General features: G+C 51.7%; 8 protein-coding genes across 8 annotated transcripts; 5 read left to right on the forward strand and 3 right to left on the reverse strand.

Moving 5' to 3' along the window:
- Positions 1 to 197: 197 nt before the first annotated feature.
- COCSADRAFT_202813 (uncharacterized protein) lies at positions 198 to 2,925 on the reverse strand (the record flags this gene model as incomplete). Its single annotated transcript, XM_007705686.1, has 2 exons — positions 1,877 to 2,925; positions 198 to 1,164 (listed from the first exon to the last, which is right to left on the reverse strand). Exons 1-2 carry the CDS (start codon positions 2,824 to 2,826, stop codon positions 198 to 200), a joined length of 1,917 nt encoding a protein of 638 aa, XP_007703876.1. The 5' UTR covers positions 2,827 to 2,925.
- Positions 2,926 to 3,403: 478 nt separating this feature from the next.
- On the forward strand, positions 3,404 to 5,394 carry COCSADRAFT_244321 (uncharacterized protein). The gene has a single exon (XM_007705687.1). It carries the CDS (start codon positions 3,507 to 3,509, stop codon positions 5,247 to 5,249), a length of 1,743 nt encoding a protein of 580 aa, XP_007703877.1. The 5' UTR covers positions 3,404 to 3,506; the 3' UTR covers positions 5,250 to 5,394.
- COCSADRAFT_244322 (uncharacterized protein) lies at positions 5,395 to 6,489 on the reverse strand. Its single transcript, XM_007705688.1, has one exon. The coding sequence runs from the start codon at positions 6,037 to 6,039 to the stop codon at positions 5,539 to 5,541; it is 501 nt and encodes a 166-aa protein (XP_007703878.1). The 5' UTR covers positions 6,040 to 6,489; the 3' UTR covers positions 5,395 to 5,538.
- A 721-nt stretch (positions 6,490 to 7,210) lies between these two features.
- Positions 7,211 to 8,764, forward strand: COCSADRAFT_125543 (uncharacterized protein). The gene is made up of 2 exons (XM_007705689.1): positions 7,211 to 7,827; positions 7,877 to 8,764. The coding sequence occupies exons 1-2, from the start codon at positions 7,233 to 7,235 to the stop codon at positions 8,617 to 8,619; spliced, it is 1,338 nt and encodes a 445-aa protein (XP_007703879.1). The 5' UTR covers positions 7,211 to 7,232; the 3' UTR covers positions 8,620 to 8,764.
- Positions 8,765 to 10,592: 1,828 nt separating this feature from the next.
- COCSADRAFT_29782 (uncharacterized protein) lies at positions 10,593 to 12,497 on the forward strand (the record flags this gene model as incomplete). The annotated part of the gene is made up of 5 exons (XM_007705376.1): positions 10,593 to 10,597; positions 10,723 to 10,793; positions 10,850 to 10,905; positions 11,195 to 11,330; positions 11,392 to 12,497. The coding sequence occupies 5 exons, from the start codon at positions 10,593 to 10,595 to the stop codon at positions 12,495 to 12,497; spliced, it is 1,374 nt and encodes a 457-aa protein (XP_007703566.1).
- Positions 12,498 to 13,800: 1,303 nt separating this feature from the next.
- Positions 13,801 to 15,457, forward strand: COCSADRAFT_99037 (uncharacterized protein; the record flags this gene model as incomplete). The annotated part of the gene is made up of 2 exons (XM_007705690.1): positions 13,801 to 15,349; positions 15,408 to 15,457. 2 exons carry the CDS (start codon positions 13,801 to 13,803, stop codon positions 15,455 to 15,457), a joined length of 1,599 nt encoding a protein of 532 aa, XP_007703880.1.
- A 1,357-nt stretch (positions 15,458 to 16,814) lies between these two features.
- COCSADRAFT_98441 (uncharacterized protein) lies at positions 16,815 to 20,579 on the forward strand (the record flags this gene model as incomplete). The annotated part of the gene is made up of 3 exons (XM_007705691.1): positions 16,815 to 17,032; positions 17,132 to 20,136; positions 20,200 to 20,579. The coding sequence occupies 3 exons, from the start codon at positions 16,815 to 16,817 to the stop codon at positions 20,577 to 20,579; spliced, it is 3,603 nt and encodes a 1,200-aa protein (XP_007703881.1).
- A 418-nt stretch (positions 20,580 to 20,997) lies between these two features.
- COCSADRAFT_125553 (uncharacterized protein) lies at positions 20,998 to 24,179 on the reverse strand. The gene is made up of 2 exons (XM_007705692.1): positions 22,146 to 24,179; positions 20,998 to 22,096 (listed from the first exon to the last, which is right to left on the reverse strand). Exons 1-2 carry the CDS (start codon positions 23,980 to 23,982, stop codon positions 21,294 to 21,296), a joined length of 2,640 nt encoding a protein of 879 aa, XP_007703882.1. The 5' UTR covers positions 23,983 to 24,179; the 3' UTR covers positions 20,998 to 21,293.
- Positions 24,180 to 24,261: the final 82 nt, after the last annotated feature.

The raw sequence follows: 24,261 nt of genomic DNA on the forward strand, positions 1-24,261 counted from the left end.
AAATATTAGTACACCAAGCCTCTCAGTTGGAGAAACTAATCGATATTAATTTTGGTGCATCTCGCATATCATGTCATACGTCCAAAATCCTCTTCACACATCTAAGTAAATCGCCGAGCTCTAGATACGAGCTTGACGACAATGAATTGAGCAAATGCACGAAACGATATCGTGCTAGAATTATGTAATACAAATATCTATGCAAGCGCAATGCCAGTCAAATCTCCTAGCTCGGGGAACAATACCTTCTTCTTTTGTGTCTGAAGATCAACCGCATACACGCCGCCCGCAAGGTCACTTAGATACACAACGTCCTTCCCTAGGTCTAATGCAAGCCCAATAGTCTCATGAAATCGACTCGCAAGGATTTTAATTCCACCAATTGACTCCTCACCACCTCCAACAAACGCTCTGTTCAATGTGTTACCCCTAGGCGGATCCCCACGGTCCGTCCAGTACAACACGGCATTCTCCTCATCCAGCTCTAGGTCGATCGGCTCAGGTAGGTTCTCGAAAACCTTCTCGCGCACCTCCGTGTTGTCGATGCGTGCGCGGTAGATGGCACCAGCATTTCCCTTAGATGCGCCCTTTTGCGTCCAGTAGAACCATCCTCTCTGTTCGTCGACAGCAATGCCGACACACCAGTTCCGCATGTCTGCTGTATCTGCTACGATATGTGGATCGCCTGTTGATATGAGTACTTCAGGCTCTTCTGTTGCCAGTGGCATGCGCATGACTTTCATGCCTTCTCGGTCGCACCAGTAAAGTGTGCGACTTTCCTTTGCGAGGGTGATTTGCTTGGGCGTCCAGACGCCCTTTGTGCCAGTAGGAACGATGATCCGGCGGTTGGAGCCGTCGAGTGAGGCTGTCTCTATACTGCCTGTGTCGGTGGAGAGCGCGGTGCCCATATTTGTCCACCACATAGTGCCATTGTTGTGATCGATTGTCACTCCATCTGGTAGTGTGGGGAGCGGCGAGACAACGGGCTGTAAGTCGCTGCCATCTGTATTGCAGGAGACAATGCGGCCGCCAGAGTGGTTGTGCGAGGATAGTGATGCGTCAAGAATGTAGAGGCGTTGTTTCGAAGGAGCTTTCTGGGATAGCTCAGTGATTGAGGGCATAATGTGCGCTGTAGAATGTCCCAATTTAATGATTTGATATGATCTGATTTGTGCAATGAAAAGAAATTTGAAGTTGTTCAAGAAGATACAGAGTTGGTAACTTTTCGTGAGGTGTAAGTCTTCCACTTCACAGATCCTTAACCTTCTATATACATGCATACCAGCACCATTCCAGTTACCACTACAAACCTATTCGGGCCAAACTCGGATCCACCATACGCCGACTCCATACGTGTATTTCATGCCCATCCCACTTTTCGTGCACGTCTGCAAAGTCGGGCGTGCTAGTTTGCTCGGCCGAACTTGTGCGTGCGCCGTTACGGTAAACTTGCAATCTCTCAAGGAAAATATCTCAATGGAGCTGGCATGTCAACATCACGCTGTGACGTCAAATTCAGTTTGAGTTTTGTAGATAATGTAGGGAAGCGAAGAAGATGTATGTGTAGTATGTAAAAAGAGACAATTTGACCGAAGGGTCCAACGCCACTACGTAGCCGGTGGTCTGCAGCGCCACGTGGGATGACGTCATCATTTTCAAAAGATAATCGTAGATGGAAAAGTAAATTCAAAGTAGGGTTTTGACATGCGGAATTCATTGTAATATTCTGAGTAGATGATAGTCGATGTACTATAGATATTGACTTTGTTGTAATCAAGACGATAGAAATTGTGAAGCACATTTCAAAGGGTATCAATTTATCTTCTCTAGTATTACACTCTACTAGTTCCTCCTCTCTTCCGCATAACCATCCCACTCCTTCCTCAAATTCAGCAGCCTAACCAACTCTGAATCCCGCTGTGTGACCAGATCATCAAATTTTCTCTCAGCAACTGCTTCCGTCGTGCCCTCAACCCACTTCTTTCTCAGATCATCATCTAGTACAGGATCCTTTTGTGCCCACCACGTAGTCAGCGGTCCCAAGAGATGATTCGCCATGTGCTGCGCACCCTGCTCGCCGCCCGCAAGATGAAATAGCGCATTAGGACCCATAATACCCCAACGCAGTCCTGGCCCGTACGCCATGGCATCGTCAATATCCGAGATGCTGCAGATGTCATTTTGCACCATATGCAGCATCTCGCGCATCAATGCTGCTTGTAGTCGGTTTGCGATGTGTCCAACCACTTCCTTCTTGACATGCACGGCTTTCTTGCCAATAGCTGTGTAGAACGCCATTGTGCGCTCAATCGTCTGTGGCGCGGTCTGCTCGCCGCCAACGACTTCTACGAGCGGGATCAAATGTGGCGGGTTAAAGGGATGTCCGATTACAATGCGATCTGGGTGTGTATCCGCACCCATACCGGACTGGATGGATGTGCAAGTCAGGCCGCTTGATGAGGTGGCGATGATGGTATCGGGGCGCACGAGGGCGGCCATGTTGTTGAAAAGTTGCTGCTTGAGATCGAGGCGTTCCGGTCCGTTTTCTTGCACAAAGTCGGCATTTTTGAGGGCTGTAGCAAGATCGGTCGTAAAAGTGATGTCCTCGGGAGATGTATTAGAGTTCTTGAGTAAGTCCAAAGATTTCAACACAGGGAGTGCGTTTTTGACGAGCTTTCGCAGCGTTGCTTCAGCGGCTGGGTTGATATCAAAAGCAGTCACTTTGAGGCCCTGTGCGAGGAAGAGAGCAGCCCATGATGCTCCGATTGAGCCACTGCCGATGACAGTGATGTGCTGGATTGGCACTGAGGTTGTTGAGTGTGGCATTCTGAATGGGAAATATGATAATGGATTACTTGAAAACGCTCTGAGAAGAGCAATATGTTCCCGTCTTAGACATATAAATTTCTACTACTTGCAAGCATCCCATTGCAACACGTCGTGCCTGTCAAGAGGTGTTCGCACGAGAGACTATAACACCGATTGATCACCGAATGATGTCAGACCGCCGATGTGATCGCCAATTGACCGGACCGGACCGATATCTATGGACCCCGTTCCTGCATCATATCTGAAAAATATCTTTCAGCAACTTTCAAAGATATGATGCAAGCTCGCAGAGGTCGTGCCTGTGCAAGGAAAAGTGGCACACGGGAGATCTCGGCCAACTTACTACATAGCAAATGTGGAATAGCGCGGCACACCTCATAGCCCTGCACGGATGATAGTATTCGTACGAGGATGAGGGAAGGAATGATGAAGTATGTCCGAACTATCTCCTTCTTTACTGGATCGGAGGCACATATCCGTAGACACTGAAGGAGCTTGTTGTCGAAGAACCTGGTCAGAGAAATTCAAGATAGACGATATAAGAGAGAGATATTGCGCAAGTAGAATAGCATTTACTCATTATCTTCCACAACCCCATCAAACCATTTCATCACGCAGTTTCATTTATCTATTATACGCTGATCTGCTCTACTGTTAATCACATTCACCCACCCATCATGGTCACTTCAGATCGTATCCCAGATGTTTATGGCCCCGGAACCTACACAGACAAGACCTTTGTTCCCGTCCCGCAAGATACCGCACGCATCTTCCGTCAGCTCGTATCACAAACACCTGGCTTCACCCAAGATGAAAGCATTCTCTCAAAAGTCAAGTTCACCGGCGAGGAGTACCCTGTCATCCCAGGACCCATCAAGGCAACATCCGTTGCCGCAGCCCTGCATGCTATGTGTGGTGTCCTCGGAGATGAGATACTCGCAATAAGAGGTGCCAAAGACGACAAGCGTGAGATCACTGTGAACACCACCCACGCTGCAATGTGGTTCGGTTGCATTGCCACGGCGTTTCTCAACGGAGAAGACGTTTTGAGCATGTCAGCACAGAAAAAGCTCGGTAAGTTGCTTGCGGACTGGGAGCAGGGCTGGACGGACACACCACTCAAGTACCGTGCAACCGCCCTATATCCTACCAAAGATCCCGAGACATGGTACTCCCTTCATGGAAGTATGAATGCTCCTCCAACCCTCAAGATGATTGGCATCGACCCCAGCACTCCAGTCTCGTCCAACGAAGAAGCTGCAGCGCTCATTGCAGAACATACCAAGAAATTCAGCCCTGCGGAGCTCGAACTTAAGAACTTGATGAACGGCCTCTGTGGCTCCATCTGCTTCACACCTCAGCAATGGAACGAGTCGACGATGGGCAAGTCACTAGCCGCACACCCACTCGTCAACGTCAAGCAACAGAACCAAGCTATCCCCACCCCGCCCATCAGCTTCCCACCTCTGAACCCACAAGACCGCAGGCCTCTCGCCGGCGTAAAAATCGTCGAACTCACCCGCGTCATCGCTGGTCCAGAAGTTGGTACCATCCTCGCAGCATTCGGTGCGGACGTCATCCGCCTCAACCCACCCCATCTCCCCGACATCAACATCATGCAACTCACTCTCAACGCCGGAAAGCGCACTTCGACCGTAGACCTACGCAAAGAATCCGACAGGACATATCTGCAATCTCTCCTCGCAGACGCCGATGTCTTCATCCAAGGCTTCCGCATGGGCAAGATGGCAAAATACGGTCTAGGTCTCGACGACATGCTCGAGATGGCCGGTAAGAGAGGCAAGGGCATCGTGTACGTATCTGAGAACTGCTACGGGCCAGACGGATACTACAAGGAGCGACCTGGTTGGCAGCAAATTGCTGATGCTGCGGCTGGCTCTGCGTACGTAACCGGTAAGTCGCTGGAAACTACACAGCAGCTTCCGAAGAATGAGGCTGTGCTGCCTTGTCTGCCTATCTCAGATATGTCGACTGGAGTTCTTGGAGCTGTAGGTGCGATGCAGGCTCTGCGTGACCGCGCGGTTAAGGGAGGAAGCTATCAGGTTCACTCTTCGCTTGTTGGCGTAAATGCGTATGCGCTGCGTGAGGATGTTGGACTGTATCCGCTTGAGACAGTTAAGGAGTGTCAGGAGAGGTTCCAGTGGGGCGATATGCACGGAAGCCATCATGTGCTTGACTTGCTTGTAACGGTTTACAAGGGTTGGAAGAAGGTTATTGGACAGTACCTGGAGGAGAACTGTGGATGGTACCAGAGTTTCGAGAACAGCGCGTTTGACAGCAAGAGGTTGAGCATTTTGAAGCCGGTACCTCAAATTAAGGGTGCTGAAGGTGCGGCTTGGAGTACCCCGAGCGTACCGTATGGCGTTGAGAAGCTGGAGGAATTGAAATGGTCCTCTTAAGTCGTAGATAGTCGATTTTTCTCTTCTGTTTTAGATACCAAATCCAACATACCCCACACTTTCACACTACCTCCTTCTCTTCTTTCTCCTCAAAATCATACCCGTAAACAATCGCATCCACCTTCCTCCCCGGAAAACTCTTCAAAACCCCACACTTCTTCACCCGCCCAATCCTCTCAAACCCCAACGAATCCCAAATCTTACATGATGCAACATTCGTCTCGTACACTAGATTAAACACCGAATACGTGAATCCCTGTTCTCCATCAGCTCAAAAGATCCATCTTCATCAACCGCGATAAAAACTCACCAGTCTAGGCGCCCACTCCAAATACGCCTTGCCCAGCGCCTTCCCCACCCCTAAATTTCTCTTCTTTCCATTCACCAAAAACCCCCCATTACAAACATGACTACTCCTCCCCGGATAATTCGGCTTCACATAAAAACTCCCTAAGCACTTCTCCTCCCATTTCTCCTCCCCCAAGCCCTCCACACTCAAGCCCTCCCCAAGCACCATGATGGCGGCGAAGGTGCTGAACCAGTAGGGTCCGAAGGCCTCAAGAGGTAAAGGGTCGAGCATCGGGTAGGTGTCCCCAGCGGCGATTTCAAGGGCGAGTTGCGTGCAGAGAAAGGAGATGAGGGAGGGGGGGACCTGCGAGGGCGAGGTGAAGGGGAGGATGGTGGCACGGGTGGTGCCGTCGCGAAGGGTGACGGGGGTGGGGGTGAAGGAGGGGATTGGGGTTGTGCGCTGGATTGGGGGGGTTGTGGGGTCGTCGAGCATTGCAGGCATGGTTGTGGTTGGTGGGGTTGATGGGGGGGATGTGGTGTTTCCAGGGTCAGACAGGCTTTATGGTTGATAGTATGGGTATTTTTGCGTTTGGGTATATATTGTGAGTAGGATGTTGTTCTCTAAGTACTGAGATTCGATGACTCGTAGGCACTATGCCTAAATGGGTGGGGTTTTACGATTCATTGTCTCCCGGTTATCATTGCGTGATGAGGTAGCTGGGGTTTCTTTACATTTTGGGTTGTCCAATGCGATTTGGGTTTCTTGTTTGGTGATTCTGCTTGTTACTTGCGTTGCTTTCAAAATTGAGTGCGATTACGCAGTAGCGGGGGTTGATCAAAAAAGTGTAGTTCCGGCCTTGTACTTTTTTTGCTACCAGGTTGGTCTTGTAGAAGTAAACGTATGTAGGAAGCCAGTCATGAAGTTTTGGATACTAGAAATATTTCACTATGGGGGCAATGGGAATGCATGTGTATTACAGAAAGGTAAGAGAAGGGCTGGGATACGTGCTCATATAGGCAAGTTGGCCAAGCAGTACAAGCGTGCTTACGGTACTTGTGTACCAAAACCTTATTCATAACTCCAAGTCCTCTTCGTGTGTGCGCCTTTTGTATAAGCTTTTACTTCTGCTTGCTGTGCGCATACGCGTGAAACAAGCAAGTCTACGTAGACCATAGAGGCGGTTTTCAATGCGACGTCATCAAGACAACAATATCGTGCCTTCAGGAGCATCGTGCTGAACATTGTTTGTCTCCCAAGAAAAAGAAGACGCGAGTTTCCATTCATCTTTGAAATCAAACACGAGGCTGTTGAATAGGGTTTGATGCGGCTTCTCAACGGCTTTCGACGGGATCAGCAATATACCCGGGGTTGAGGGGGAGTTGCATACCCGACCTGCCTTGCTCCTTGGCGATGCGTCTAGATCAGGAAGCTGGGGGTACATAAGTATACAAAAGCCTGGGCATCGTCTTGGCTAGCGGGCGAACGACGCTCCACCTACTGAATATGATCCCAGTGATGCAAGTGAACGCGGGAATGTTGTGCGAGCTATGACAGTTCCATGGGGACATTCCATCATTGTACCGAGCTTCCCGACGTGTAGATAAGGCCAAAGCAGGGGTCCAAAGACGTACTTAAGAAGTGCATGTGATGTTGTGGTGTCTTGCTGCCGTCTTGTCAACTTTTCGAACCTCAAAATGAGATTGTCAAAGTGGGTGGTGGCCGCTCAATTGGCAGCAGCGTCTCCTTTCGCACACGACGCTAGCTCTGTGTCTCGTAGTGCCAACCCAAGCTACGATGGCTACCAAATCTACTCCATTACGCCATCTTCCACCGAAGAAGCTCGTGATATCAACAGGCGCTTCTCCAACTATCATACCCACCCAATCCGCAACACCCTGTCAGTTGCTATTCCACCCGAGGAGATCGACTCTTTTCGTGCACTGGGTTTGAACGCTCGCCTGGTGAACTCAGATCTGGGCAAGTACATTCGCTCTACCGACAAGGAAGCCGTATACAAGCGTGACTTGCATACAGCGGGCCAGCTCCCAGATCTATCGTGGTTCGACACTTACCATGCTTATTCCGACCACCTTCAGTATTGGGACGACCTTGTTGCGGCGTTCCCTGATAACTCTGAGAAGTTTTCAATTGGCCAGAGTTACGAGAACAGGACAATTTGGGCATTCCATTTGTTTGGTGACAAGAGCACTGAAGATAAAACTCAAGAAGAAAAGCCCATTATTCTTTGGCATGCCACAGTTCACGCAAGAGAATGGATCTCCACGATGGGTAAGCAGAACACACATGAGAAGAAAAGAACACTAGCTAACGCTCTCAGTGATCGAGTACCTAGCCTACCAGCTTATTGACGGGTATCAAAAAGGCGATGCAAATGTGACTAGTTTCCTGGACCACTACGACTTCTACCTCGTCCCCTTTCACAACCCAGACGGCTTCTTGTACACACAAACTAATGACCGACTATGGCGCAAGAACCGGCAGCCGCGCCTCGAACTAAACACGACCTGTCTCGGCACCGACGGCAACCGCAACTGGAAGTTCGAGTGGGACGCCACGCCTCCAGACGGTGGTTCAACGCCCGATCCGTGCGGACAGACGTACCGTGGCGAAGCCGCAGGCGACACACCCGAGAACCAAGCCTTGGATGGACTCTCTGCTAAGCTTTCCAGCACGGGCGCCGGGATCCGGTCGTTCATCGACTTCCACTCGTACGGCCAGCTTATCCTTACTCCCTGGGGTTTCTCATGCGACCCGCTCCCCGAAACGCTTCCCCGCATGCTCGAGGTAGCGGGCGGTACCGCCAAAGCTATTCAGGCAGGCAGCGCGCGAAACGTCATATATGAGTTTGGACCCGGCTGCCAGATTCTGTACTTCTCCACGGGCAACTCTCGAGACCACCACTACGCTGTGCATGGTGCTGAGCACTCGTGGACTATGGAGCTGAGCCCCCAGGACGCGGCAGGAGGCGGGTTCGTTCTGCCGCCTGAGCTCATTTGGCCGACTGTCAAGGAGCAGTGGGCGGGCCAGTTGTGGTTGTTGAATGATGTTTGGGATAACTGAGCTTCTGAGTACAATGGCACAGGAATACATGCACTGTTGAATGGCGTATGTGCCTAGATTGGCTACTAGATAGATACCATCAAATACCCTGTGCACTAGCTGTTGAAGCGATACACACGTTTAAATGATGTATTTGTGATTGGAGATTAACCTTTAAGCAGTACCTCATATCTACATTGTCCTCATCATGTACACATCGTCCTCATGTCCATATTGTCCTCACCCACAATTATGGAGTACTAGAAGCATAAGTCCAGCTTTTAATGTTTTATCTCTTTAAATGCAAGACAACGGACAGCTAGGCGGACAGCTAGGCGGACAGCTAGATGGACAGCCAGTAAATGGACAATGATCATCCAGGCATCATATCTGTTTGATATACGTAGCACATTCTCACCATCAGTCCCTAGGCGTACATACATCATAGGCGTCATGTGGCGCGAGGGGAAACACCAGGACTGGACATGGGGAGATTGCCCATTGGGCAGAGGCTACGAGCTTCATCCTAACATGCGTCTGTCGTATCGATGGATGGTCAGGCTTCGGGGGAGGCAGCCAGTGCAGACGGAATCGGGGCAAGATCGAAATTGAGCCATCATTGTTTCAACGATGATTTCGAAAAGCTCAAGACCTGATCAATGAGGGTCGCATGCTGAATCTAGAATCTGCCACATGACGAGTACTTGTGAGCGAGAACTACAAAGGGTTGATAAAGTACGAGGTTCTGGTGTAGCGAACGATAAGAAGCCGGTCGCATCATTGACGGCGGGTTGGAGATTTGGATCTGCAAGAGTAGTTTCGAAAATCTTTACGGTCAGGCTCTCGTTTTTGGTGACCCACACAGAGAGTACACATGTAAGGGCAGGCTGAGCACGTGGATTTGCAACCGTGGAGAATTTGGGCGTGCAGCATGTGCCAGTAGGAAGCCCCAGGAGAGCTAAGGGGACTTGGGACACTATGTGACGGCAGTTGATTCTTTGTTAAATTCTTCTAGCACGTGTATACAAGCGGTGTGCCGAGAAGTCTGGAAAGAGAAAGAAGCATTGAGTCAATTATCAGTAACAGACTCGAGTTTCAGTGCGGTCCATGGTCGGTCGAGGGCGGCGAAGGCCATGAAGGCGGGGCCCAGAGGTTTGGATATGCCTAGGTACATACGTAGATACTAGATAACGAGGGTCTATGACGAGGCTTGGGGGCCCAGCGGAGGCCCATTGTTCTGGCAGGTTGAGGTCCAATGGCAAAGAAAGGGCAAAAGCAATGCAGAGAGTGACTAGTGGAAGAAAAGCAGGTATGAACACGGTGGTGTGCATAAGGGTGGGCAGAATTGCCGCCAAAGCCACATCAAACTCGGCTAGTGGTGGGGCTGGGTACACAGTATGATGGCAATCTCAAGTACCCCGCCAAAAGTTTTGCAGTGCGGCAAAAGTGAAACCCAAGCTGCCTCACTGCGCGCCCGAGGCTGGCGTCAGTGGTCGTTTTTGGCGTGCAATTTTTCGTCTGTAAAGGCGAGAGAGGGAAGAATACAGAACTGTGTAGACTGTAAATGTGTCCAAGCAATCTCACTGTGTCCAGGATGGCTGCCAGAATGAAGTCATCCCATAAAAGGGCTAAGGGATGGGCAGTGACGATGCACTCACAGGCTCGCGTGAGGCAACTGCGGCTGTGGCAAGCCCATAGTGGGCGGTCAGCAGTACTTGAAGGGCTCGACAGTGGCCAGGGCCAATCAGGCGGGGCTGTTTTGCCTCTCTGCCTACAGATTTCGTTGCCAGTGAAGGAGTTTTCGTAGCCCAACCGGGGGCTAGCGCCGAAAACTAGCACGGACCCACCAGGCTTTCCAGCTATATTAGCAACACTTGACCCCTCCATCGTCCAATTCTTCTCTTCGTCCAACTCATACCTTACACCGCGCGCTGTAAATCTGAGTATTCAACAGCTTTTCCTCACTTCATCCAAAACAACATACTACCGCCAACATGGGGTAAGTTCTTGTCCCCCTCCTTCACCCCCACCTTGAGCCTCCCAGGCCCCTCGATTGTGCCCACAGTTGCAGCTCGAGCCTGCCACTCGCCCTTGTCCCAACCAGACAACTAACAAGCAATGCAGTAAGGAAAAGATTCACATCAACGTCGTCGTCATCGGCCACGTCGACTCCGGAAAGTCGACCACCACCGGACGTAAGCCTGCCCTCTCCGAAACACTGCGGGGTCAACACGCTCACAATGGGATACAGACTTGATCTACAAGTGCGGTGGTATTGACAAGCGTACCATTGAGAAGTTCGAGAAGGTATGCCATAAATTTTCTTTCACCTGCAGTCCCGCCACTGCCCGTTGCAACTTTTGAGCGCGCGGCCATTTTCGGGCTTATCGCAATGAGGGGCATTTTTTGGGTGGTGGGGTTGTGCGAACTTTTACGCGCTAGCGCTAGTCTGGATGCGGCCTTCGCGAGCCGCAACACCATGACGCACATACAGTTCCCCACCAACTTCCACGACATCAAGGTCACGCTTGGGCATTTAGTCTCTAAGCTTGATAGTCTCTATTTTTTGATTGCACGATGCTGACAAGCCTCATAGGAAGCCGCCGAACTCGGAAAGGGTTCCTTCAAGTACGCATGGGTTCTTGACAAGCTCAAGGCCGAGCGTGAACGTGGTATCACCATCGACATTGCTCTGTGGAAGTTCGAAACTCCCAAGTACTATGTAACAGTCAGTATGTGGACACATTTGCTCTGCAGTCAACTCTCTAGGATGGCAACTGACAATTTACTCAGTTGACGCCCCCGGTCACCGTGACTTCATCAAGAACATGATCACTGGTACCTCCCAGGCTGACTGCGCTATCCTCATTATCGCTGCCGGTACTGGTGAGTTCGAGGCTGGTATCTCCAAGGATGGCCAGACTCGTGAGCACGCCCTTCTCGCCTACACCCTTGGTGTCAAGCAGCTCATCGTTGCCATCAACAAGATGGACACCACCAAGTGGTCTGAGGACCGTTACCAGGAGATCATCAAGGAGACCTCCAACTTCATCAAGAAGGTCGGCTACAACCCCAAGCACGTTCCCTTCGTGCCCATCTCCGGTTTCAACGGTGACAACATGATTGAGGCCTCCAGCAACTGCCCCTGGTACAAGGGTTGGGAGAAGGAGACCAAGTCTAAGTCCACTGGTAAGACCCTCCTCGAGGCCATCGATGCTATCGACCCTCCCAGCCGTCCTACCGACAAGCCCCTCCGTCTTCCCCTCCAGGATGTGTACAAGATCGGTGGTATTGGCACGGTTCCCGTCGGTCGTGTTGAGACCGGTATCATCAAGGCCGGTATGGTCGTCACCTTCGCTCCCGCTGGTGTCACCACTGAGGTCAAGTCCGTCGAGATGCACCACGAGCAGCTGACCGAGGGTGTCCCCGGTGACAACGTCGGTTTCAACGTCAAGAACGTCTCCGTCAAGGAGATCCGTCGTGGTAACGTTGCTGGTGACTCCAAGAACGACCCCCCCAAGGCTTCCGAGTCCTTCAACGCCCAGGTCATCGTCCTCAACCACCCCGGTCAGGTCGGTGCCGGTTACGCACCAGTCCTCGACTGCCACACTGCCCACATTGCCTGCAAGTTCTCTGAGCTCCTCGAGAAGATTGACCGCCGTACCGGAAAGTCTGTTGAGAACTCCCCCAAGTTCATCAAGTCTGGTGACGCCGCCATCGTCAAGATGGTTCCCTCCAAGCCCATGTGCGTTGAGGCTTTCACTGACTACCCTCCTCTTGGTCGTTTCGCCGTCCGTGACATGCGTCAGACCGTTGCCGTCGGTGTCATCAAGTCCGTCGTCAAGGTTGACAAGGCCGGCAAGGTCACCAAGGCCGCCGTCAAGGCTTCCAAGAAATAAGCGCTCGGTTTTTGGGTTGCTTGTTTCTCTTCTTTCGTCTCTAGATACCTGCTTCTGGGGATGTGGTTGCTTCGGAAAAGCTGTGATGACTTTTTAAATGTGTCATGCATAACGGTCTGGGGTCCTGGCGTCTCCCTTCCATAGTTTCCATAATGATCTGAATGAAAACATGGGTGGGCAATGAACAAAGATGGAGCTTTATTGTGATATTCGTGAATGGGCGTGGTGTTACTAATGGCATGTGAACTTCCAGCCCATGTCCAATCCTGGTGTTTCCCCTCATGCCACGTGACGCTTATGATGTACGCCTAGGGACCTATGGAGATGATGGGCTATGTAGATTAAACAGATCTGGAGCCTATGTAGTTGTTGTTCGGTGTTTCGTATTTGAACAAATATAATGTTGAGAGTTGTATGCTTCTGGTACTCTGCAATTGTGGGTGGGGACATGAGGACATGAGGACATGAGGACGAGGACGATGTGCACCTAAGGACGAGGACGATGGGGACGATGTGGACATGATGCACTCCTCAAAGTTTAAGCTGCACTATCTACCGGACCACATCTTAATGACGCAGGCGCCTCTACTCTTAGATATAAAGGATGGATGACTTTGTTGAAGTACTGTAAAGTTTAGTCTGATAAGAGTACGTATGTACTTGTCTCCCAGGCCCGACAAAACGGATGCCTCCAAGTGTGACAACTGGTGGACGGACACCTTGTGCCAATGCTGTACGAATGGAGCTATGAGCTAGCTACTGTAGTGATCTTGTGTATTCTACAACTGGATGTTCATTCATTTATTTGTTTGGGCAAATTCTAGAAAAGCGGACATTGTAGCGACCGTGTAACCGTTAGGCACTGATACACGGGTACAGTAAACGGACAGCTAGAGAACGGACAGCTAGAGAACGGACAGCTAGAGAGCGGACAGGTAGTAAATAGACAGGTAGGACGCGGACAGCTGGCAAACGGACATAGGACATGGACAGCTAGAAAACGGACAGCTTGGAAGCGGACAGCCAGATGGCCATAGCTTTGAGCCATATTGACTCGACACAAGACTCTACAGTTCAAGCGATACAATTATCGAAGTCTCATTTCGTGGACTGCTTTAACGGGCAATGTAAAAGCTTGCATGTACACTATGCCATGTGAAGATAGTCAAGGGCGATGGAATGGGATTGGATAGGTTCAATTGTCGGCCCACTATTTCAGCTAGGCTGCTGGGCTAGTACTACTTCCTGACCAAACACCAGTCTCGCCTTCCCACACCACGCCTTCCGCGCTCTTGAATTAACAATGTCGGCGGACCTTTTTGCGGAGTTTGGGGCCGACCCACCTCCCAACCAGCAGCAACAGTCAGTGGCACCTGCGAAGCCCGGCCCACCTGCGACATCGGACTTTGGGTTCTTCAATGGCCTGGCCAACATCCCGGCCTCAGGCGGCTCATCGCAGCAGCCACCATCGACAAACCATCTCCAGGGTCTTGTTTCTTCTTCGGCCCAAGGAAACGATACTGGTGACAATGATGACTGGGGCGACTTTGAAGGTGGTTCTTCCTTCGAGCCAGCTCCCCTCAAATCACAAGATCCATTCGCATTTGCGCCACCCCAAGCCTCACAGCCCCAGCCAAGTCTATGGAATATCACCTCGAGCACCCAGGACCCTTTTTCGTTTTCATCACAGCCAGCTTCGCAACCGCCAGGTCAGACATGGCAACAAGCACCCATTGTAAAAGCCAAGAAATCTGCAGATCCGAGCGTACTATTCGACGCAGAAGATGAATTTGACGACGAAGACGACTTTGGTGATTTTGAGGGCGAAGAAGAGACAGCGAAAAATATAGGAGCACTGGCCACATCGTCCTCAGCACTTGCAGATCTGCTTGGAGATATGAGCGTATCACAACCGCAGCCTCCAAGTAGTAGCCAGCAAGACGTAGGCAGTGAGAAACCGTTACCAAAAAGCCAGGTATCTGCAAAGACAAGTATCAAGAGCAGTTTTGGAACTGTACCCAAGGCAAAGCAGTTTGTGCCAAAGTCCGAACCGATTTCACAACAAAAAGACGATCAAGGGTGGGATGAATTCGACGACTGGGAGGCATCTATTCCAACACAGGCAGCACAGAAAGCACCCAGCAAATCTAAATCTATCAATACGGCCCCCAAACCTGGCTCAAGCGCTACACCACCGCCAATACTCTCCCCAAAAACATCTGACCCGCAACCTGGCGAGCTGCCTCCTACCAATGTGCCACCGCCTGGAGTCTTGTTGTCACTCTTTCCTTCGCTGTTCGCCGAAGCGCAAGAGAAACTTTTCAAACCTATGGCAGCACAGCCTCTACCTATGAGGAACAAATTACTGGCCGAGCCAGGGACGATTGCTTACCTTCAAGGTTACCTAATGTTGGCAAACGTAGCAGCGCACATTATTGCAGGTCGAAAATTGCGGTGGAAACGAGACCAACACCTGTCTCAAGGCATGCGAATCGGGCCAGCGTCATCGCGGGCGACTTCAGGCATGAAACTGACGGGCATCGACAAGGGGGAAAACATGAAGGAAGAGAGAGAAGTGTCGGATGTAGTGAGAACCTGGAAAGAGCAAGTTGGGAGATTGCGACATGTTGTTTCTGGTGTCAATCAAATCAAAGCTGGCACTCTGGACCGCGGCCCAGATCTGCAAGAAACCATGCCGGTCAAGACGCTGAAGCAGGCAGAAGGTGGTATCCCTGCACGGCAGCCGTGTATGTTGTGTGGGCTCAAAAGAGAGGAGAGAGTGACTGCATCGGACCTGGCTACTGATGACAGCTTTGGTGAGTGGTGGATTGACCAAACCAACATGCATCGAGGTGCGTGTTTCATCAACTGCCGAACCTTGGTACACATATGGGCTGACATTCTCCTCAGGTTGTAGGAACTTTTGGAACCAGCACAAAGATGCTCTTCGACAGCGATGATGACTTGAACTGTGCAAAAGGCTGGGTCGAGGCCCGGATGATGAGAGTGACGTGGAAAAAGAAAAGGCAGCACACATGGCTTGGACGAAAGGGGAGTGTGCGCGTGTCACCACAACAGCCTATATGCCGGATTGTCGGGATATCTAGCCCAGAACGTAGTGGGAGAATAGGCGCGGCTGAAAGGCCCGTGGTAGAAGAAATGTTAGCGGAGATTTGTCGGCGGTTGAGGCCAGGTTGCAGGTAGTTGGGCGTTGCATGGTTCAGGTGGCATGGAGGAGAAAGGAGAGAGGGAGATGGGGGAGATAGAGACAGTGTGTGCCCCTGGCTAGACTGGAGTGGACAGCATCATGGATCATGGCGAGTCGAGCAGGGTGGGCATTGCAATGAATGACAAAAGTGTCCGACGTCACTGTCTAGTGTAGTACTAGGGCGGCCCGCGTAGTGTCGGTGTGGGCGTGGGCGCGTCTGGCCTGTGTCGGGACGGAGGACGGAGATCAGATCTGAGGGGAGTCGACCACGTCTGTGCACTTCGCGGGGCCAACGGGGGGGCGCAATGCAAATAACGCCGTTACCGTCCCAAGTCGCATAGTGCCTGCGACGAGCCTGCGTGCCGTTTCACTATACATACACTACGCCCGCTACTGCTACTGCTACTGCTACTGCTACATGCTAAGTGCTGACTGACTTTGCTGCTGGCCGTCTGTCGATTCCAGCACACGCCTCACCTCACATTCTTATACACCCAGCAGCTGGATTGGCTTGCAGGTGACATCCGACGTAGGAAGACCTGCACCCCCGCCACAGAAGCCCTTTGCACCACCCACGCCCGCCGCTTCATACCCCAGGAGCCCTATCTGCCCCAGACGCAACACACGGGCCAGTACACGTTGACTTGTGTACCCGTAGACCAAGGCCTATTTATATTGTCGTCATTCGTTGCATCTGATCTTACCGAGCCCAGCCAACCCCCGGGCCTGGGAACAGGCGCTCGTACGCCTCAGGGAATGAGCAGGCCAAATGATCATGGTACGTCAAATGACCCTCTTCCCCGGATCCTCATGCCGATGCCTTTTCCTTCTTAACGGCGTGTACCACTGGCGCGCGCTCAGCAGCAGCCATTGTACATAGGCCACACCGCTCTGCTCTGCCACTGCCCTCCAACACGAACTCGAACCCCCCGAAAGAGCACCCGTACGAGGCTACGTCCTTGTGTCGGTCCCCGCTAAGCCTGCCCTGCACACTTTGACATTTACCCACCCTCCCCGTACACCGTGTTCTATCGTCGGGCCATCGTCTTTGTTGGTCAGCTAATTGGCATTTGCCCATCGCACCTGCCTACATACATATACATACATACATGGGTTCATTGGCTGACGTCCTGACCCCACCAGGCTCTCTATCAGAAGAAGCACCCTTCGACTCCCTGTCGCAATCAGAGCCCATCGCCGAATATGCCCCGCTGGTCAAGACGAAAAGCACCCCGAGCCTGCTCAACTACCGCTCAGGCCCTCCGCCGCCCTTAAATACCGCAAAGCGCCTGAGCATCGATGCAGGACAATTAGACCGCATGGCTAGGTGAGTAGTTGGAGTAGTGGTAATGGCAGTAGTGGGGGAAAGGGCCTCCCTCATTCGCTTAATGGCGAGTAGTCATTATCGCTGACGCGTCTGCCTCAGGTCTCCCATCGTTCCAGAACATGAGCATGGCCTAGGGTCCTCCGGCCTGCGTCGAATCCGCCAACAGCCAAGTCACAAGCAACTCTCAACATCTCAACGGGCTGCTTCCTTGAACATTGGCACTCCGCCAGTGTCGAGACACCCCTCCGAGTCGGCGCCCACGGCACCCGCCTCGCCAACATTTGCTTTTGGCGAAGATCTCTCTCGTTTCCCCTCCGAATCGCTTCATTCCTTCTCATTTGCAACGCAGTCAGAAGAGTTTATTCACAATCGCCAGAATGTGCTGAAACGATCCATAGAGTTTATGCGTGACAGGCTAGGCTGGGCAGCAACAAATCCTGGGATAGCAAACGCCCAAGCAAAACTCAGTGGCGACCAGGAGGTGCAGAGTATGATGGAGCTGCTTACTCGAGCAAACCTCATTGGACAAGATGGCACAGGAGCCCATGGGCTAGGTGCACTGGGTCCTGTAACGGGGCCAGCCGACATGTCGGGAAACAATCCCTTTGAGAAGGGCTTCATGGCCGAACGCTCAGTGAGCCCAGAGAGCATGCTTGAACCTGCAAGGCCATCGCTACACCGAGTGACGACGGTCGATGGCGGCGACTCTAGCAGCGCCTCAGACTCCCGAGGCGCGCGAAGCTCGTCGAGTACTGATCGTACTTCTGACACCTCAAGCACACGCACACCAGCAGCCCCGTCTTCACCCCCACCAACCTCGCAACCTCCTCGGCCGCAGCGAGCTGCCCTGAAACGTACACTTACCGATGTCGTGCCCCTCACCATACAAAGCCAACTCAATGACGCTTTAGCACAGCCCTACCGGGTAGGGGATCAAGAAAAAGTCAGCGATCTGGTATCACCTACGACAATGCCCTCCTTGACACCGAGTTTCAGCAATGCATCAGTTCAACATTCTGTCGGAGCTGCGCCGCATGGCCACGGCAGCAGACACGTTCCAGCCGCACAGGCCATCTTCACCACCGAAACGGAATCACCATGGACGATCACGTCCGCCAATGACCTGGCGTGCTTGGTCTTTGGCGTTACGAGGGCTGAAGTCCGCAAGCTGGGCATACTCGAGGTTGTACGAGAGGATCGCAGAAAATGGCTAGAGAGCAAGTTGAGAGACCCTGAGGTTGGCTCAAAGAATGCACAATCGGCAGCGTCACCCGGCACGAACAACTTGAAGGTTGGCAGCGGTGTCACAGCGCGGTTGCTGAGTAAGGCACCGTCGCGGGTAACAGCTGCGAGAAAGGCCAAGACAGACGACGGCAGTGGATCATCCTACTACAACGCCAAGAAGACGGGTAAGCTGAACCATGAATCCAAGGGCTCGAGGGGCGTGTTGCTATGCGGCGACGTGATCCCTATCCAAAAACGTAATGGTTCTACAGGGTCTGCCAGCTTGTGGGTCAAGGAGAAGCGGGGTAGCCTGATCTGGGTGCTTGAGGAGATTGCGGAAGACGTTGTGTACATCACCGTTGACGAAGTAGGCTGCGTATCCAAGGGCTGGGGCGCGACAGAAGCCGTCTTCGGGAGCGACCGATTACGACGAGGAATGGATCTCAAGCGGCTGATACCTGGCATACCGCGACTTCGAGGTACAAACACTGGAGCATTAGACTATGATTCGATCGATGAGTTCCGCAGCTACACAGCTCGAACATCAAACAGCATCAACATACCAGTAACTGTGGAGGCACTACCCGGCGAGCCAACATTCCGTATCTCAAGTTTCCCGCACATTGCCGGTATCATTGTTCTAAATTCTGCCGACCTAAAAATCACAAGCTCCAATTCCGTCTTTTCATCAGCTTTGTTCGGCCAGCCGCGGCCTGAAGGTATCCATGTCAGTAAGCTCATACCTGCGTTCGACAGGATTTTACACGTCATGACGGACGAGGATAAGATTGAGCTGGTGGACGGCATCGTTATCCCCGAACACAGCTTCCGCCGCGCTCGAGCCCTGCTGGCTATGCGGGAAGGCAGCGCAGATGCTGCTGCTATTTTCTTGAAGCCAAGCGGCCTGCCAGCTCTCCACCGTGATGGTTCTGAAATTATGGTTGACGTACAAATGCGGGTAGTCAAGAGCGAGAAGACGCCTCGCTTCGATGAAAACGTGATTGAAGAGGAAGACGGGTCGTCGCCCAAACCAACCAAAGGTCCAGAGCTGGTTTACGCATTATGGATAACCTACTCCAGGCAACTGCATGCTGCGAACCATGGTATTGGGCCCGTGACTCCGCTATTGTCTCGCCCACCCTCGCCCCGCCAACTTCAACCTGGCCAATCGAGTTTTCCTATTCCTCACGAACCAGAATCACATCAATCACAGGGTGCACCGACCTCTGTATCGCTTATAACCCAGCAAATACAAGAGGCTATGCAACCCATGAACCCTCCTGAACCCTCAACGCAAGCCCCACCATCAGCTCCAATGCAAGAAGAACCACCCCACAAGAAGACTATCAACGACTTTGTTGTGCTGGAAGAAATGGGACAGGGTGCATACGGCCAAGTCAAGCTCTGTCGGTACAAGAAGGCTAGTAACAAGAAGGTGGTGATCAAATACGTTACAAAGAGGCGCATTCTCGTCGATACGTGGACGCGAGACCGGAGGTTAGGAACTGTTCCCCTCGAAATTCACGTGCTAGATTACCTCCGCCGCGATGGCTTCAAACACCCCAATATTGTCGAAATGGCCGATTTTTTCGAGGACGATATCAATTACTACATTGAGATGATACCGCATGGCCTGCCAGGCATGGATTTGTTTGACTACATTGAGCTACGGGTTAACATGGAAGAGAAGGAGTGCCGCAAGATTTTTGTTCAGGTTGCCGAAGCGATACACCACCTGCATACAAAGGCCAAGGTTGTACATCGCGACATCAAGGACGAGAACGTGGTACTGGATGGCGAAGGCAATATCAAGCTTATTGATTTTGGCAGCGCAGCATATATTAAGAGCGGGCCTTTTGACGTCTTTGTTGGCACCATTGGTACGTCTTTTTGCTTTTTAACCCCTGAGATTTCCGCCTGCGTACTAATGATACCCCAAACAGACTACGCCGCCCCCGAGGTTCTAGCCGGCAAAGCCTACCGCGGCAAAGAACAAGACGTCTGGGCCCTAGGAATCCTCCTCTACACCATCATCTACAAGGAAAACCCCTTCTACTCGATTGACGAAATCATGGACCACGACCTCCGCGTCCCCTGGGTCATGTCCGAAGAAAGTATCGATTTGGTCCGCTTAATGCTGGACCGTGATGTCGAAAAGAGGATCACGATTAGTATGGTGCTTGAGCACCCGTGGTGTAAGGGTGTGAGTGGTGGTGAGCTGACGCCTACTGCTGCTACGGCACCGACTGCCGCGCTGCCGGCGCCTGCGACTGCGACTGCGAGTACAAGTGCTTCAGGTGTTGTGGGTGAAGTAGATGGATAGATGTGCAGTGAAGAGAAAGAAAAAGCTCCCCCATTTAGAGAGATGGTGTCGGAGAGGGATGAGCAATATAGAAAATGACCTCTTTCTTTCTTTCTTCTGTTCCTTTACCTTTCTTTCGACTTTTTCATTTTTCTTTCTTCCTTTGAACGACGTATTTTGATACCTTCATTACTTTCGTTTTCCAGAACTGTTGGATCTTGATATCAAGGAATTTGGGCATATTAGGGTAGTCTAGGGACAAATACATGGCAAAAATCCAGCGAGTCCAATTCATGCCTTTTTTTGGGTTGATAGATGGGGATCAGATGTATAGAGAGGGTTGATTCGGGACATTCGCTTTTCTAACGACCCTTTCTTTTCCTCTCTACAATCACTTTGGTACTGTCAATCACACTTTTTCGATGTGTCGTAGAAGATTACAGTTCGTTAATATTTGATTGGTGATTTCTCTTCTTCTTCTTCGATCTCTCGTCCTCATCACCGACCCTAGAATCCAAGAAAAGTACTCTACTAATCGTACAGTGATGCGTTTCTTACAATGCAAAAAAGAGGCTAAGATAGTAGCCCTACACATGGAACTCGTTCAAGAGTGGAATGGAATACCCCCCCCCCCCGGGGATTGTCCTAGCAAATGCCCTAGCTCGCCCATGCCTATAAACACATGCCTTCATATCGTAGTGGAAGGAAAAATCAAAGAAATGAACTACATTTTCATCACCTACTGTTGTCCAGATCCTTGAATGTGGCTGGGCTGGGTGGTACAAGAGGACCCTTGACGCCGTCGTCACCCTTTGGTTCTATGTATCCAGGCGCTTTGCCGTACTCGCCCGAGAAGTATTTGTGGAAATCTTGGCTGTCTTCGAAGGGTCGGGGACCAAGCAGCCTGATCATGTCCTCACGGCCGAGCATTTCCTTCCTTAGCAGCTCTTCAGCGACCAAGCCTACTTCGTGCTTCTTCTCTGTGAGCAAGTCTTTGCATTGCTTGTAGGCCTCATCTACGATGCGCTTGACTTCCATGTCGATGTTCTTGGCTGTGTCTTCTGAGAAGGGCTTGGTGAGTTGCTGGCCCTCGCCATCTTCAAAGTAGATGTAGCCGATCTTCTTGCTCATACCCCATTTGCTGACCATTGCAGTGGCCATCTGGGTGACCTTGCGGAAATCGTCAGACGCACCGGATGTGACGGTGTCGAAATGGAGTTCTTCAGAAACACGTCCGCCGAGTGTCATCGCCATACGGTCCATGAGCTGATTTACGTTCATAAGGTAAGTGTCACCATTAGGAAGATATTGGGCATAGCCTAGTGCACCTTGGCCACGGGGGATAATGGAGACCTTGAGAAGAGGGTCCGCCCACTTGAAGTACCAACCGCAGATAGCGTGGCCAGCTTCGTGGTAAGCGACAGTCTTCTTCTCTTCGGGCTTAAGGACCAGAGACTTCTTCTCAAGACCACCAATGACTCGCTCAATGGCCTGTTCGAAATGCACCATGGCGACAGTCTCCGCGTTCGCACGGGCGGCTGACGAGTATTAGCAATAGAGTGTATAATCAGGATGTGGAATTCCTACCAATCAAAGCAGCTTCGTTGACGCAGTTGGCAATGTCAGCACCAGAAAAGCCTGGTGTCAAAGCTGCTAGCCTGCCCTTCAGGAACTCCATGTCTTCCTTGGTGACAATCTTCTTCAGATGGACACCGAAGATCTGGCCACGGCCGTCCATAGTGGGCTTGTCAATGTTGATATGCCTATCGAAACGACCCGGTCGCATAAGGGCCTTATCCAGAACGTCCGGTCGATTGGTACCTGCAAGGACAACTACTTGCTCAGTGGTATTGAAACCATCCATCTCAGTGAGGATCTGATTGAGGGTGGCTTCACGCTCGTCGTTACCACCACCAAAGTTTTGTTTCGAACGAGCACGACCAATGGCATCGATTTCATCAATGAAAATGATGCATGGTGTGCTCTTACGCGCATTGGCAAACAGGTCTCTGACTCGCGAAGCACCAACACCTACGAACATCTCGACGAACTCTGATCCACTGACACTGAAGAAGGGTACACCCGACTCTCCAGCGGTAGCCTTGGCAAGAAGTGTCTTACCAGTACCCGGGGATCCAGAGAGAATGGCACCACGAGGGATCTTTGCACCGAGCTTCTGGAATCGGCCGGGATCCTTGAGAAAGGAGACAAACTCCATAATCTCCTGCTTGGCCTCATCCATGCCAGCAACGTCACTAAACTTGACCTTGACGTCCGTCTCATGGTTGAACTTCTTAGCGCGGCTCTTGCCCATACCAAAGACACCACCGCCTCCTCCTGCACCGCCTCCTGCACGCCTTGTAAAGTAGAAGAGTGCTCCAAGAAGGAGAATGGTAGGGCCGAATGACAAGAAAGTGCCAAACCAGGATATTTCGTTCGAGTAGGCGACAGGGATGCGCTCAGAGCTGGGGATACCAAGTTCATATTGAGCATCGTCCATTTTGCGTTCAAAAGCCTCGACCGAGCCAATGGTGAAGTAGTAGTAGAAGTTCTGGTTAACAGAGGGAGAGTCGGGGTACATGGAAGCAACAGCCTCGCGATGTAGGTGCACCTTTGCCTTATTGCCGTTGAGAATGACAATCTTCTCAACCAGCCCCTTGTCTAAGAAGGTAGTTCGGAACTCCTGCCATGTAATCTCTTTGGTGTTTTCGCCCGGGAAAACCATCTTGTAGGTAAGGTATGCGAGGAAAGCACTGATAAGTAGGGTGTTTGTGTCCATACCGCCGCCAAATTGGGGTCCGGGTGGTCCACCAGCACCACCCTTGGAGCCCTTGCCTGGGCCTGGGTCGTGTGCACCCGACTTTTGTTGTGGCTCTTGTGGGTTATCATTGTTGAACTTTTGCTGCTCGGCAGCCTTGCGGGCCATGTTGGTGGTTAAGCGCGAGATCTTCGCCGCTGTGGCCAGATCCAGCTTCTCGCCTCTTTCTAACTTGTCCATCTCTAGGCGGAGCTCGGGTGGTATGCCGTTTCGCTTGATTTCCTCCATTGCGTCCTTGATATTCTGCTTCTGAGCCTTCGGGACGCCCATGGACACAAATGACACCAGCTGATCCAGCATCTTTTCCTCCTCTGGGGTCAGTTTAGCCATCTGAGGCTGTCCTTGGCTGTCCTTATCTGTTCTCGAAGGTTCATTAGAACCAGGTCTCTCAGAATGACCATCCTTCTGTGCCGAGTCATCGTCCTTCTTGTTCTTTGGCTCCTCTGGCGGTCCTGTCGCAAATCTCCGGGCGCGTTGCTGGGTGTATATACATTGTGGCAGTGGTGCGCGTATCCGTAATGTGCGTGGTGCTCTTGTGACGGCAGCGTTGAAGTAGGGTCGGGAAAGGCGGGCGAGGTTGCCTGATTGTCGGAGGAGGGTTGACATGGCAGCGGTGGCCTAAGCTAAATGATGGATGGGGGAGGGGCTACAATAAGTGACTCGGGATTGGGGTATTATACAGTGAAGGCGGGTAAAGAAAGGGAATTAAGACGGCGAGTGACTGGGAAATCCGCGCCTGAATGGATTGAACAGTACTGCCGCGCGCTGGCAGGAGGAGAGTCTTTGTAGCGGGTGCGCCCTTGATGGCAAAAGCTAAGATATGACAGAATCATCGAAGTTCCTCGCATCGCCGACACGCCGACTGACTAAGCGGGGTCCGGCCAG

The sequence above is a fragment of the Bipolaris sorokiniana genome (assembly GCF_000338995.1).
Source record: "Bipolaris sorokiniana ND90Pr unplaced genomic scaffold COCSAscaffold_14, whole genome shotgun sequence".
Taxonomy (NCBI): domain Eukaryota; kingdom Fungi; phylum Ascomycota; class Dothideomycetes; order Pleosporales; family Pleosporaceae; genus Bipolaris; species Bipolaris sorokiniana.

Coding starts and splice junctions, on each gene's coding strand:
- COCSADRAFT_125543 (XM_007705689.1), top strand. CDS start 7,233: ATGAGATTGTCAAAGTGGGTGGTGGCCGCTCAATTGGCAGCAGCGTCT. Junction 7,828..7,876: donor AGAATGGATCTCCACGATGG/GTAAGCAGAACA, acceptor TAACGCTCTCAG/TGATCGAGTACCTAGCCTAC.
- COCSADRAFT_125553 (XM_007705692.1), bottom strand. CDS start 23,982: ATGTCAACCCTCCTCCGACAATCAGGCAACCTCGCCCGCCTTTCCCGA. Junction 22,097..22,145: donor CAACGAAGCTGCTTTGATTG/GTAGGAATTCCA, acceptor AATACTCGTCAG/CCGCCCGTGCGAACGCGGAG.
- COCSADRAFT_244322 (XM_007705688.1), bottom strand. CDS start 6,039: ATGCCTGCAATGCTCGACGACCCCACAACCCCCCCAATCCAGCGCACA.
- COCSADRAFT_244321 (XM_007705687.1), top strand. CDS start 3,507: ATGGTCACTTCAGATCGTATCCCAGATGTTTATGGCCCCGGAACCTAC.